The 15,076-nt window shown below is 31.2% G+C and overlaps 1 protein-coding gene across 1 annotated transcript; it reads left to right on the plus strand.

Annotated features, from left to right (window-relative positions):
- Positions 1 to 6,636: 6,636 nt before the first annotated feature.
- On the plus strand, positions 6,637 to 12,291 carry LOC128169515 (fibropellin-1-like; the record flags this gene model as incomplete). Its single annotated transcript, XM_052835642.1, has 4 exons — positions 6,637 to 7,042; positions 9,752 to 9,824; positions 10,945 to 11,058; positions 12,178 to 12,291. Coding segments are annotated over exons 1-4 (613 nt in total), but the record flags the coding sequence as incomplete, so codon positions are not given.
- Between the last annotated feature and the right edge of the window lie 2,785 nt (positions 12,292 to 15,076).

The raw sequence follows: 15,076 nt of genomic DNA on the forward strand, positions 1-15,076 counted from the left end.
CAAACCGGAAGTGAAACAAATTTTTCGAAAAAATGAATTTTCTGATCAAATCAAAAATGAATATGTGTTTTGTAGAGCTTATTAAGCTGAATCTAACACTGAAAGCCGTTTTAAAATCGGACGATGCATTACAGAGATATCGGGGTTTAAAAATTGATTTTTCCGGAAATTTTGATTCCGCGTCCTTGGTTTAAAAAATAGCATAATGTTTATCGTAAAGTTAACTCATACCAAAAATAATTGTTAAGTCGTACTTAAACACATTCGGATTTTTTTTGTTAAGTCGTTCTTAAAATCAAAAAGGTTTTTGCTAATTCGCACTTAAAATCATTCGGATTTTGTTAAGTCGTACCAGGAATAATTCGATTTTTTCATCTTTTTCTTTTTATTACTCTTGTTATTGGTTTAAGAGCTCTGCTTCTTACAGGAACTTCCAGCTTTACTTCTGACATTAACGGAAGACCCACTCGTTGCTTTGCAACGAGCTTTGCTCTAGTTATTTTAATTTTTGTAGTAGATATAGTTATGTTGAAAGTACTAGCAAGTCTTCGAAAATAGGTCACTGAAGCGTTGAAGCGAGTCGTTGTGTCAAAAATAGTTCGGACCGAAAGTATTTGATAAAGCATCACCCGTTTGATATAGCAACGGTTTATCACACGGGTAATATACACCACACGTATGAGATAAGATGATATTAACATGTACTGATTGTTTGACATAGTTAGTACGTTGACGTCATGGAGCGACGCGTTTCTTTGAACAACGCATGTGGCTATTGTTACGCGCAACATAGCAAAATTTAGATATATTCTAATTAAATCAGTGGTTTAAAAAATGGACTATTTAATACACTTTATTGCTAAAACAGAGCAGTCGAAGCCCAATACGATAAAATCACAATGTTTGTACCGAATTGGACACTTTTCACTTCTATTCTATTTGATAAAACAGAAATATCCTCCACTTTGTAATCATTAAAAAGGTAACTCATCAATCAATAATTCTAACTAAATGTTAACCTGCAGTACCGATCAGACCCAGCCTATCACCAAATTAAACCTCGACTAAACCCGGGATTCACTTTTTGTGTTTAATTGGGGTTTACTCTGGGTTTACTGTGGGTCCACTCTATCAAACCTGGAGTTAATCTAGAAGGTAAACCCAGTGTTTAATTGGAGTTTACTTACTTTCTGCTATGTTGGGTCTGATCGGTACTGTACAGATAACACTAAGGTAAAACGTAACATTTTATTAATTTGATCTTCTTTTTCTCTGTTGCAGTGAAGACGTTTCATAAACATTAAGTTACATTGTATTACACAATTATAATTTACGAACAAAGCTAGAACAAATGAAAACAATCGCAACATATAATTTACATATTACATGGTGATGAAAAACTCAGAAACGTTTCAATTGTCTAGTCTTGTGTCGTTTATTTCTGTTTAATTAGGAATGCAAGATATGAAAAAAGAGTAATGTATTTATTTATCTCTGTTCCGTTCTATTTTAAAAATATTTTTAAATGCTTTTTTAAAAACCTAACCATACATTGCAATAGTACCCCAACTTAAAGTTGAATTTAATGTTTAATTAAACTGTCTTTCTTCACTATATAAAGTTTGAGAATGCTAAGCCTATAAAGCGCATTTACAAAAGCATCGAATTTTTATTAACGATCTCTTTATCATAGCAGATATAATCATCTTGTGGAATCTTACTAGTTTCTTTTTTTACTACAAAAAAGCACTTGAATCAAGCAAAATACTGCTTCTTCTTTGAAAAAAAAATGATAAAAATGGGATTGAAAGTTATCAAATGATTTGCAAAAATATATCTTAGCGTGTTTGCCAACCATTTTAAGTAAAACACTGTTTAAAACACTTACATTTTTTTGCAGATTTAAGAAAAAAAATTAAAAATACAATCCTGATTTTTAAATTAAAATAGGTAAAGTGATTTATCAGGAAAAAAGTACAAATCACAATAATTGTCCTGAAATTCAAATAATATAAAAAGGATTCGAAAGCATTGTCACAGACCATATAAATAGTAAATAGCCATTTAAAAATGTGCTGCATATATATATCTTGTCTTGTGATAGAGTATAGATAGTTAATATAGAATCTAATACATCTTCCTTTGGCCAGTGTTCCTTTTCACTGTATACCCATCCAGCACTCTCCATGTACCTAGTCTCTGCTGTCGCCTTATTTTCGTAATTGATTTCACAGTAGTTAGCCCCTTTGTAATAGTTGACAGATTTACACCCTGGTGTTGTTATACATTCTATCACATGTAACTGAGTTCTCTGAATGACTGGATCAGTTTCCTGTCTAGTCTGTGTCCTCGCTGAAGTTTAGAGAAGACCGGTTGTAAGCTGCAATAACACGACAAAAGGACGCTAATTAAAAACCAAGGGCTTCGGAAGATTTGGAATAGCAACATTGTACTGTAGAAAGATACAGTTTATTCAACCTTGAACAGTGCGAATGTGCACTTTAGAGTAATACTTTTCAATACCGTTTGGGTTTGTTTTTTATATTGAGTTTGTATTTTAAAGATTTTAAAGATTTGATTGATGGAATAATGTGCAATCAATAAACACTTAAATGTTCATACATTTTAATCGATCTACCTTTGCTAAGGTTAAACATAAAATCTTGAAAAATTATTAATTACCTCATATAATATTCTTCAGTTAATATTACATTTTAATCTCTCTCTCTCTCTCTCTCTCTCTCTCTCATTGTGACGGAGTGATTTTTTATAACGTACATGTACGAAATACTTTGTAATGTATTTATTTTTCAATTCTTTTCAAATACACAAAATATCGACATAATTCTTTGTTATGGTTATGTTCAGTACTTTCTTTCATCATAAGTGTATAAGATGCCCTTCATCTTCTTAAGGCAAAACACATTGTAGTAATTTAAATTTAAATAAAAATGTTTTTTGTGTAATTTAGCTTTCTATCAGTCAGGCATGTGTAACTGGTGTTTCTTTAAAGGTAAAGACCGAAAGTTAGAGTATTAATATCATAAGTGATCATACTTGATGCACGTTTAATACACAGGTCAAAAATTAAAGTTAATTTGTCACGTCTTTTATCAATCTCTCATGAATTTATTGTTACATTTCAACTATTTTAAAACCTTGATTAATACATAAATCGCATTATTATTATTATTCTTAATATGTTAATATTTATTAAGAAGCATTATATTGTTTTATAGAAACAAATTTCACGAAAACCTTTTTTTTTTTTACCTTGAACAACTTGAATTGTGCATTCATAAATAATAATGTAAACTGTACTAGTATGTTTTTTACTGGGTCTTGTAATTCACATTCTGAATTTATTTCCTAATGGGTAATCAATATCCATTGGATTATTAAAATGAATATTTGATAAGTAAATTATGTTCTCCAAAAAATGGAAGAGATACAAGTCCAATAATTTTAATCAATACACATTTGCTTGTAAAAGTAAGGCTCTTGAAGGACAATAATTTACCTATAATTAAATACTCTGCAGTTATTTTCCCATTACATATTTATTTGTATATCTATATAAAGAAAATCACTTCATTATATGTAGAACTTAGTGATGTAACATCATAATTTGTTTAAGAAGTTCAACAAGGTACATGTTAAGGTATTTAACATCAGCTTCTTGATTTCTTGTTATTTTAGTGATGTCAACTGATTTGTATGCGGCACTTGCTATATCACAGCTCATGAACTTGACACGAGGGAAATAATATATATATATATATATATATATATATATATATATATATATATATATATATATATATATATATATATAAATAAATATATATAAATATATATCATAACGTGCATGTATCACACTTGACCTCGTCAAAGTTATGTAAAACCTGGCATTTGAATTTCATGAAAACAGTACATGTGAATGCGAAAAAGCAGTAGAAATCTTTAAACAATTACTCTTTGAAGTCCTCGGTTATTTATGATTTTATTTTGTATGAACGTATCGTAACAGCGCGCTTGGAAGCAAAGCATAGAACGAGTTTTCAATTATAATTCACCAAACGACAAATTAAGGAGGACTGGTGTGCAACAAATTAACCATTATATTTACCTTTATTACCTTTTTAGAAATTACTTATTAAGCAATTAGTATTACATGTACATATTATCAGTACAAGAAACATCATATACTCCAGAATTTGAATGTTGTCGTATATCGATTTACGTATCTTTACAAAAAGAGTTACACAGAACAACAGTGGCCACGGCCGTCACGAAAAATATGCTTTCTTTGTGTTATTTTGTATTGAACATTATTAGCTAAAAAAGTAAAAGGTAGTTTATTGGAATGTGTGCTGTTTAAATAACAGAAGTCACTCATACAAAAGATAATTTGAATGGAAAAAAAGAAAACTAAGAGACTTAGGAATCAAACGTACAAGATTAAACTCAATTATGCTACTCGGTCATGCGTGCAAAAAAAGAGTTGAAGTACTAAGGTGTATTTTATAAAGCAGCAGGCATACAATAGTTAACGACATTTTATATAATTAATACACTAGGTAATTATATCCCCATGTTATTTATGTCTTCCGCAATTGTTACAGATGAAATGTCAATTTAATATCGTGCGCTGTTGTAGTTAACATAATGCAAATTGCTATTTAGAATAACGTCGGTTTATTAATTGTTTAAGTAAGACCACTTATGTTATTTATTCATTACAACTTTTTTTTCAACTCTCATCTGCAGCAGTAACATTCTCGTTGCTTCACAACGACTTTAGCTCTACTTTTGTCAAAATTATCGTGATCACTTTATATACAATGTATAAATTTTTCACCAATTTTGTAGTTACACAAACCAAAATCAATTTCCGACAATTTAATCAAGCCAAACCTAATCAGGATGGTTTAAATATGATGCGTCCTCTCAGATCTGATCTGATCTGATACAGAGTCACTTGTATTGTAACATTAGGGGCAGTTAAGTTTAAGGCGTTTATTTTCTTTTCCTTTTTCTTTTTTCAAAAGCTAACAGTTGTTCATGATAAAAAGAATAAAGCTAGGAAGGAACTAATGAGCAATCTTGACTGCTGAATGAGTATAAAGAAGATACTTTACTTTTGAAACATGGTAAACGTCTCACATTTATTATGCCTTAATACTCAAAATAGAACAATTTTACTGACAATTAAATAGTTTAGACAAGAAAATGAGTGTACGATTGAAAATCTTGAAATGGTTCCGATAACAATACTTTTCGATAACTATGATATTATAATTAGTGAACTGTCATAACTGAAATATTTAGAACGATCAAAGTTACATCACAAAAAGTTTTAAAAAACGTGGTCCAATTAAAGCTGAAAAAATAAAACTTTATTCAAATATTGCCTAATAACTTTGTAAGAAGCAAATAATATCAAAACTTTATTTTTGATATCTTAACAGAAAATAAATAATCAGAAAAATCGATGTCAAGTATTTAAAGAAGTGTTATGCTTGTTAATGATAAATATGTAAGCTAGCACCAACGTTGTCTTCAATACGAAGATATATCAATCCTTTGGATGTATTGCCCATATTGTCCATGATATTGTGGATTCGTTTAAATTCATGGGGGCCATTTTTTGTTGATTACTTAAATATTACAGGTTCATGGGGACGACATTTCGTGTATTAACTTATACCAACATAAATAGACATGACTTTGAAACCCTAATCTATTAATTCATGGGAGATGTTAGTGTGGATGAGAGGTACCCATGATTCGACGAAAATTGAGCCACCATAAAATCTAATGATTTCACACTTTTTATGTAGTCTTAATGTCTACTATGTTTGACATCACATCATCCCTATATTCACACATTGTTTGTCACCGGCCCCAGTCATAGGCGTTCCCAATAAAAATAATTTTATCTTTTTTGTCCCTATACTATATTTACGTGGTGGAATGAAACTTTTACACGTCGATTTAGGTGGAAGCGTTTTTATATTACAACGATCTCACTAATAATACTCTGTAGACAATAGAACCGAACTTCAACTGTTCATCTATATTTTACTTCCTCTTATAACTTAACATCCTTTCATCTTTACAAAAAGGTCAAGATGTGAAATAATAACACTGTTGTTTTGAAATAATCAAGGCTGTGATTAGTTCGTCAGAAGCAGAAAAAAACCAATACAAATAATTATGCCTCTTTTATTATCACTAGTATCTACAAGCTAACTCGTGAATAGATAGGAAACAGCTTAACGATGTCAAACCGAAAAAAGCCCGTCTGTATAAGTTTTAACAGTGCCAAAATATTATATTGAGATCTATTTTAAATTCATACTTAAAATTTGAGAAGAAACATCATACTAAGGATGTATAGGGAAAAAATCATCATTAAATGAAAAAGAAGTTGTTTTACTTATTACCTGTATGCAAAGATTTATAATATTAAGTGGTATTGTTTTCTTGCTTTGATATTAGTCCTGTATGAAACCGAATTTACATAAGCAATAAAAGCGAATAAATGGACCATCGATTTTGTATAATAAATTTTTAAAACATATTGATATGAATAGGGCAAATGTTTACTGATTGGTTAATCCTTACGAATGATTGTTTGAACTGTTGTATTAATTCTAAGTTAATGTTAAATACCTTATCAATGTATGAGTAGCCATTAAGTAAATGTAGATGACGAGGACCTAAAATGAAATTCTTGGCAGTGATTTTATGTATTCATTGTTTAACATTGATATATTCTTCCGGACAATATTTACTTTCTTCTTCGTACTTCATTAAACAAGGGCATGTTTCCGAAACCACTGATCTGGGCGTTTTCGCGGTTCACAAACTCGAAATTCCGTCTATTGTAGAGTGTGCATTGCAGTGTGGAATGAAATTACTTTGTAATGCTTTTGACCTTTGTACCTTTGACGGTTATTACACGTGTCGATTCCGCAGTGGACACGCAAACCTTTCAAATACCACTACACGATGTGAACTTTTCGAAAATACAACTGTAAGTACAGCTTTTTACGAACTTTAAACCTTGTAACATTTTTTTAAAAATATAAAATGAGCAGGCAGAATCCTGCTTCAAAATTTGACCAAATAATTTTCTTTCAGGGTAAAGTAACTAAATAAATAATTTTTGGTCATTTAAGAATATTCATTGACAAATGATTTTTAATACCTTACTCATAAGTTTTAAAGGGGAAAACAAACTGGTTATGTTTGATATCCTTGCCAAACCTTGTTCGAAAGGGGGAAGGAGTGACAGAAAAAATGGAAATGATATCTCTTTTAAGTTTCTTTATATCTTAAACGTCAATGTTACCAAATACAGTATGTTATATTTTAAAGATTATAACGGGTGATAAATTATAAATTAAATAAACCTAAATCTTACCAAATGGGGATAAATAAGTGTCTTTCTTTACCTCTGGATATAAAACATATCATATTATTGTGTTTAACGTAAGCGTACATTTGCACGAAAAAATCAAGTGTATTCAATTTATTGGCATCACAACCGCCATTGAAATGTAATCCATAGTAAAAAAAAAAATGTATGCTCTGTATAAAGAATTTTTCGTTCTAATTTTTTAAAAATGGAAAACTATACTAAGTTTAAAATTTTGGTCAAAAATAATTTTTTTCGATTTTAACGTTTACAATACTCCGGTAATGCATTTTTAATAGGCAATCAAAATTTGAGTGTCATTTGTTGAGTTATAAGCGAGATACAGAGCTTAAAATATTCTTCCCTATACATAGCTTTGTACATTTTGAAGTTGAAGTAAATATTCCAGTTTTAGTCCTGAAATGAATGTGTTAATTTTTAGGAACCATTATTTATGCTTAAAATGAATGAGAAGATACAGAATCAGCTTGAAAAATATTTTTTACTGGACACGAGCCTTGTTTAGCTGATGAAGAATAGTGAGCCCTGTATCTTGCTTTAAACTTATCGACTGGCACCCAAATTCCATTTGATCGTTAGAAAGGCATTCCTAAAGCATTGTATATAATAAAAACATAAAAATAAAATTTGACCAAAATTGTGACCATGCCCTTTAAAGGGGCATGGCCACGATTTCGGTCAAATTTTATTTTTCTGTTTTTATTATTTACAATGCTTTTTGAAAGCATTTCTAATGATTAAATGAATCTTGAGAGTTAGTCGTAGAGATATGAGCAAGATACAGGGCTCACAATTCTTTGTCATGTAAACAAGGCTCGTGTCCTGTTTTTGTTTACATGGGTTCAATATACCAGTAAAAAATCTTTTTCAAACTGATTTGTATATCTTCTTATTCATTTAAAGCATAAATAGAAATTTCCTAACGCTTAACACATTATTTTAGTATAAAACTGGAATTTACACTTCAACATTCAAAATGTAAACAAAAGAGCTTTGTTTACATAGCAAAGAATTCTAAGCGCTGTATCTCACTTATAACACGACGACTGACACTCAAATTTTGGTCAACCAATACAAATGACTTACTAAAGCATTGTGAACATTAAGAACGGATAAAAAAAAAATTGACCAAAATCGTGCCCATGCCCCTTTAACATACACTCCTGAATTTTCACTGAATTATTCGAGGGAAATCTATTAATAGAGTTCAATCGCACTTTCCTGGGCCTCGGAAAATGACCTCTTATGCATATCGAAAGCATTTATGTGACTACTTCTATTCTTTTTAAAAATATTTTTATTTTAATATAAATTTCATGGCAATGTATCGTATGTTGGTGTCTGAACTACAACTAAACTCAGTGATTTAAACTTATCACGAACACTGCAAAGCGGAGCATCCCCTCGCGAAATGAAATATTGTGGGGAGGGGGATACATTATTTAGGATAACTTATTGATGTAATTAAAGAGACCATATATATTTACACTGTATTGTATCCATGGAAGGGGAGATGGTCATTAACGTAATTGTACAAATTCTCCCATTACTAGTGAAAACACATAACAAATGTTTTCAATTCTTCAACTATTGGAAGATACTCCATTTTGTATAATGATAAATATTCTAACATTTGTCAATGTCATTACATTGGAGGCGTTTTCTGAGCTCTGTCGGAGAGTGTTCGACTAATTCGATTCATAAATAAGTCGTTCAAATTCAATACGTGATGTTGACGCACACACAAAAAAAATACCTTTACATGGACTGTTCCTAATATATTTTTTAAAATTTTCACAGCTACATTGTTTTAGCTTGTGGTATAAATACAAAGGTCTATGTCATTATTTATGATTAAATTAATATAAATGACTCCCGCACCTGAGCGTCAAGGACATCTAATGGATGTGTATACTTCTCACAATTGTGGATTATTGCAGCTAAGATGATTTATTATAAAGATATCCATAGTTGTTTTTCTGTCTTTTACAGTTGACTCAATTGTATTCTTGTTGAATTTTACTCGACTGATTTTTATTTCACTTTTTACTTATTTTACGCCTTTTTAAAAATTGTCATTTACGAATAAATTTATTTGATTTGTGTTACATTGTTTCTTGTCTAAGTTACATTAGTATAGTTAAGCCACTGAGCTCCATTTCACTTGTTAATAGCTTCTGCTTAATGTATATCCCTTAATATGGTCACCATATCATCCATTTTTAATATTCTATTTGTCATGAACTCATTCGTTCATATTGTTATGTTCCTCTGTAAATTATTATGTTTTTTTCTTATTTGTAGAACAAAAACTGCCACAATGGAGCACTCTTTGGAGCTCAAGGACCGTGTGAGATCAGTAAGTTGATGTCACAAGGTAACGGCATCATAATAAAACTATGTGTCTGTATTCTTTATGGCGAAGTATAGAAGATATATCTTAGCTCAATAAAAACTACGTGGCTGTATTTTATGTGGTTAAGATATATCTTTACTCAATGATAAACTTTATTATACCTCAATATGATTATTCTATATAACGCGACATCTGATTAGTTCTGGACAATCACGTGACCAGGCGACAAATCGTAGTGTCTCCCGGGGAATAAATATCATGTCTCACCTTTTCGAAAATCTCGGGGGGTTTTCATCCCAAAAGTATGAAAAAGCCAATATGAGCATACAATGTTAACAAATATGATAAAATCAAAAATATTTAAACATTTATTTAAATTCTCTTTACGCTACAAAAAAAAATTTACTATTTTTGATTTGAATCTATAAAAACAAAGATAGAAAATCAGAAAAACAAAAACAAAAATCACAACATTTTTGTCGAAAAACTATCAAAAATCGACGTATGTTGTATAATCATTTGTTGTTCGGTATAATAAAACTGTTTTTGCATGATGGTGAGGAAAATATGAAGATTTATTCCCCCAGAAAAATTATATTTCCCTCGGGCATAGCCCTCGGGAAATCTTATTTTTCTTGGGGGAATAAAGCTTCATATTTTCCTCACCATCATGCAATAAATGTATATTGTGTCTGTATTTTTTATGATTAAAACTTATCTCAAATCATTACTAAACTGTCGTGTTTCCGACGACTTAATGGTTTTGAGGTTTTAGGTGTACTTATAGCTAATAGTTCACCTCTCTCTAATTTAGATATACCGCTTTTATTGAAACAATCTCGTGTTGATCAATTCAAAATCCTTTGAAAGTGAAAGGATATTTTTCATTTATTGTACAAAAATAACTTGTCTGGAAAAAAATCCAGTTACAGTCTAAGAACATCATATTCTGTGTGTTGACAAGCCAAAGGTGTGAGATGTTACCCTGGTTCAGGCATTTTATTTTTTGTTTATATGCAAATGGCTTATTTTTTTTATTTACCAGCCATACTTTTTTCAGGGTTTCTTTTTCTTTAAAACGAGACAAAACGGTTACAATAAATCTCCCTCTTTTTTTTTTTTACCTTTTATACATTTCAAGATACTGATGAGTGCCAGAATGACCCATGTCTTAACGGAGCTACATGTACGAACACACCCGGCTCATTCAATTGTACATGTGACGCCGGATGGACCGGGATAATTTGTAATGAAGGTAAAAGACAATGAAATGCGTAAATTTTTATGTTTTTTTTTCATCAAATGCAAAATAAGCTTGTTTATAGATGTGGAGGTTGTCAATGTTAAAATGTCCCTCCCGTTAAAATAAGCATAATTTCTCAAATCCAACTTAAAACCAAATTCTCTTTTGCAAAAATTGTAATATTTTAAAGCTGACATGAATTCATAAAAGCATTCGGGCGCCATATTAGTTTCGATCGCTCCTCTACTGCCATCGGGGTTTATATACCGGTTGAGAAAGATACGGTCGGCTGCTTTCCGATCGAGGCATTCAGGTTGCACGGACTTCTAAATACGCGGACTACGCATTGTAGTAAAATGTTTGTGATTAAGAATAAAGGAAACAACAATCAATTAAATACAAGTTTAATTTATTCTTTAAAAGACCTCCCGTAGAATTAGTACTTTTTGCACAGAATGCGCTTCCTTACTTCGAACGTCGTTCATACAGAGTGCATAACGTCTGCGTCCTTTTGAAAACCCCGGCGTCACTACATCCAACACAATAGCTAAATGATAGTTAATCCATAAAAGTAAAACGTAACATCGTTCCATCGGTTTCTATAAAAAGGCCCCGTTTCTAAAATCCATGCGATTTTTGACATTGCTCGATCTGCTACAGTGGTTTGCGCATAGTATAACAGTTACTACACAGGAGAACGGTTTACAATTATGGAGGGTTTTTTAAGTATCAATGCCTTGGTTTCAGTCTGTTTTGTTTCGTCTTTCATTAGATATACCTTGCCAGTTTAGTGGTTGTCATATTATTTTTGTTCAACACGCGTTTCTACACGTCTTTTCGTCCAAGGTAACGTGTTCCGGTGTATGAAATACCTGAAAGCGGTTAAACGTAAATAGAGCTCCCGGCCTTATATAGGGGGTGTTCAATGATAAGCAGAAAATCCATAACTAATATTGCGGTTATCGGAGTTAAAGGGAAATAATGCGTATTTACGAATTCATGTCAGCTTTAAGAACGAGGACTATTACATGGATTTTTATGTATTGATGTTGCTGTGTTGGTTTTTTTTATTGTTTTTCTAGTGTATGTTATGGCTGAGATAAACAGCTAAAAATCATAATTAACCTTCAGATATCAATGAATGTCTGGACAATCCTTGTCACAACGGGGGAACATGCAGTAACAACGCTGGATCTTTCACGTGTACATGCGCAGGTGGATTCACAGGAGCACTCTGTAATGAAGGTAAATGTATATTTCTCTTCCTCTTTCTGTCATAAAAATGTCTTGCTCTTCTGTTTCTGTCTTTCTTTCCGACCCTCTTAATTAAAGTTGATGTTAATTAACTCTTTGATTGTTATTTCTGTGTATTAGCCTTCCTCTCTCATATTTGTCATTATCTCTCTAAATCGATACTTATCTATACAGTTACTTGTACTAATAAACACTGTCATATTATTTCAACTTTATTTTTTCTATTTGAGTAAAGAAATAAACTGTTCATTAGAGCTTTCTTTTGTTGGATTTAGTATCATTATTAGATCAATACAGGGATGTGTGAAGTTAACATTCTTTGTAAAGAAGAAGTCAGATCTAATTTTTAAAAGGTTTACAAATTCATAAGCTTCATTTGATGTTGACGTATTTGAAATTACACCTAATTTTCCAACATTCAAAAAAAAGGAACTGTTATAAAGTACATCAGGTATTTTCAATTTTAGGTCACTTAAGGTCGGTAGCGGGTTTAAAATTTTGCGCCCTCTGCGCAGGGTTTTGCGCATTACTGTCGTAAAACGCAAATGTAAAGTAAAATGTTCAAATATACAGGTTATCATGTAACGTTTTTATGTAAAAAAAAAAATAATTTTGCGCCCTCTGCGCAGGGTTTTGCGCATTACTGTCGTAAAACGCAAATGTAAAGTAAAATGTTCAAATATACAGGTTATCATGTAACGTTTTTATGTAAAAAAAAAAAATGACTTTCAAAAAATTATATTTAGTAAAAAGAATCGTTAGAATTATGTCAGAAGTAATTTAATCATCTCGCCGCTTCTTCAAAATCGACGTTATTGTCGTCGGAATCAACGTCTTACGATGACGTCAGTTGATACTCTGACGTAACAATTGACAAAAATAAACGTCGTGCACTTTCTATTGCAGCGTCAATAATTAAAATCAAAACTATAATTTGCAAAATAAAAACATATACGCGATCCACGCGATCCTTCTACGTTCTGTGTGAGTGGAAAGGTATTTTTCTTCTACTACAAAAAAAATTGAATTTGATTCGAAAACATTATTTTATACATTTCTATATGTAAAATGACTGGCACGGCACGTTTATAGGATCAAACTATGAGGGCGGATAGCATAAAAACCATCCGGTCAATTTCGTTTTAATTTGGCAAAAAGTTTACTTATACGTTAACCTTTCATCGCTGAAAATTAAAAGAAAATCGTATGTTTGTAATTATCTAAATATAAAATTGAAAACGAAAACCCTCATTTTCCTATATAATCCTATATAGAATGTCGGTGATGAATCGGACATACGACCAAAATTTGAGCGCGGCAAACAGATAAACTATCCGGTCAATTTACTTTATATTTTGCACATAGTGTTCTCATAAGTTGGCATTTCACTGTAAAAAGAAATTAAAGGAAATCGTATGTTTGAAACATTTTCCCCCGAGACTCCTTAAGGCACTCTGATTACTTATTAGAATTAGTATTTCACCGTCGTCGTCCGTGTTAATGCGACGCTCTTCGTGCGTTAACATTTGCCCATTTATAACTTCGTAATAAAAATTACTTTGGCCGTTACATGATGCATCATAAATTGTAAATTTTATGAATCTTTGCTACGATTGCCTATGGACAAGACCAAATTTGCTAAATTTGACCATTTTTTATAATATTTTACTTTTTTTCCTGCGTATCTAGGAAAATCTACGTGAAATAATACATTCATGTCTCTACCATAATTGTAAATTTCATGTGTTCAAATTTACGGGTTTCACTTCTAGGTCAATGCAAAAATGCTGGTTTAGGATCGTTGCATATAATGTTTAAAAAATCTTCTTTTCACGTGCAGACACTGAGTAGAAACTGACTGTATATCAAGAAAGACTACAAAGCTTTTAACATAATTTTTAACATTTTATGACCTCTGGGTATAGGGTTAATAATCCAAGTCAGGGTAAAATGGTGATATAGTATGATTTTATACATAAATGTATTAAATATTCAAAAAATCGTTTTTTTCTTCTTCTGCAGACACTTAGTAGAAACTGACTGCATATTAAAGGGGCATGGTCACGAATTTTTTTCCCCTGATTTTAAAGTTTACAATGCTTCAGTAAGGCATGTTTTATAGACAACCAAAATTTAAGTGTCATTCTTTGAGTTATAAGCAAGTTACAGGGCTTACAATTCTTTGCTATGACCACACAGCTTTTGTTTACAATTTGAATGTTGAAGTGGAAACTCCAATTTTAGACCGAAAATAAATGTAGTAAACGTTAAGATCTGTTTATTTATGCTTAAAATATATAAGATGATGGAAAAATCAGCTTGACCGGTATATTGAACTAATGTAAACAAAAACAGGGCACGAGCCTTGTATACATGACAAAGAATTGTGAGCCCTGTATCTTGCTTACATCATCACTATTGACTCTCCAATTTTATTTGGTCTTTGGAAATGCATTCCTAAAGCATTGTAAATAATAAAAACAGAAAAATAGAATTTCACCAAAATCGTGACTCTGCCCCATTAAGAAAGACTATACAGCAATCAAGCCAATTATAAATTTCATGACCCCCGGATAGAGATTTTAATTCCGGGACAGGACAAACATGAAGATAGTGTTAATGTAAACAATGCTTATTTTTTTAAAATAACGTTTGCTGACCCTAGGTAGAAATCTACTTTATAATTATAAATACCATAAAGCCCTTAAATGAAACTGTCAAATGGTTCTGATGCCAAAATAATTATTAATAGAATGTTATATAATGTTTAAAAATA

The sequence above is a fragment of the Crassostrea angulata genome, unplaced genomic scaffold (genome assembly GCF_025612915.1).
Source record: "Crassostrea angulata isolate pt1a10 unplaced genomic scaffold, ASM2561291v2 HiC_scaffold_145, whole genome shotgun sequence".
NCBI classification, from domain to species: domain Eukaryota; kingdom Metazoa; phylum Mollusca; class Bivalvia; order Ostreida; family Ostreidae; genus Magallana; species Magallana angulata.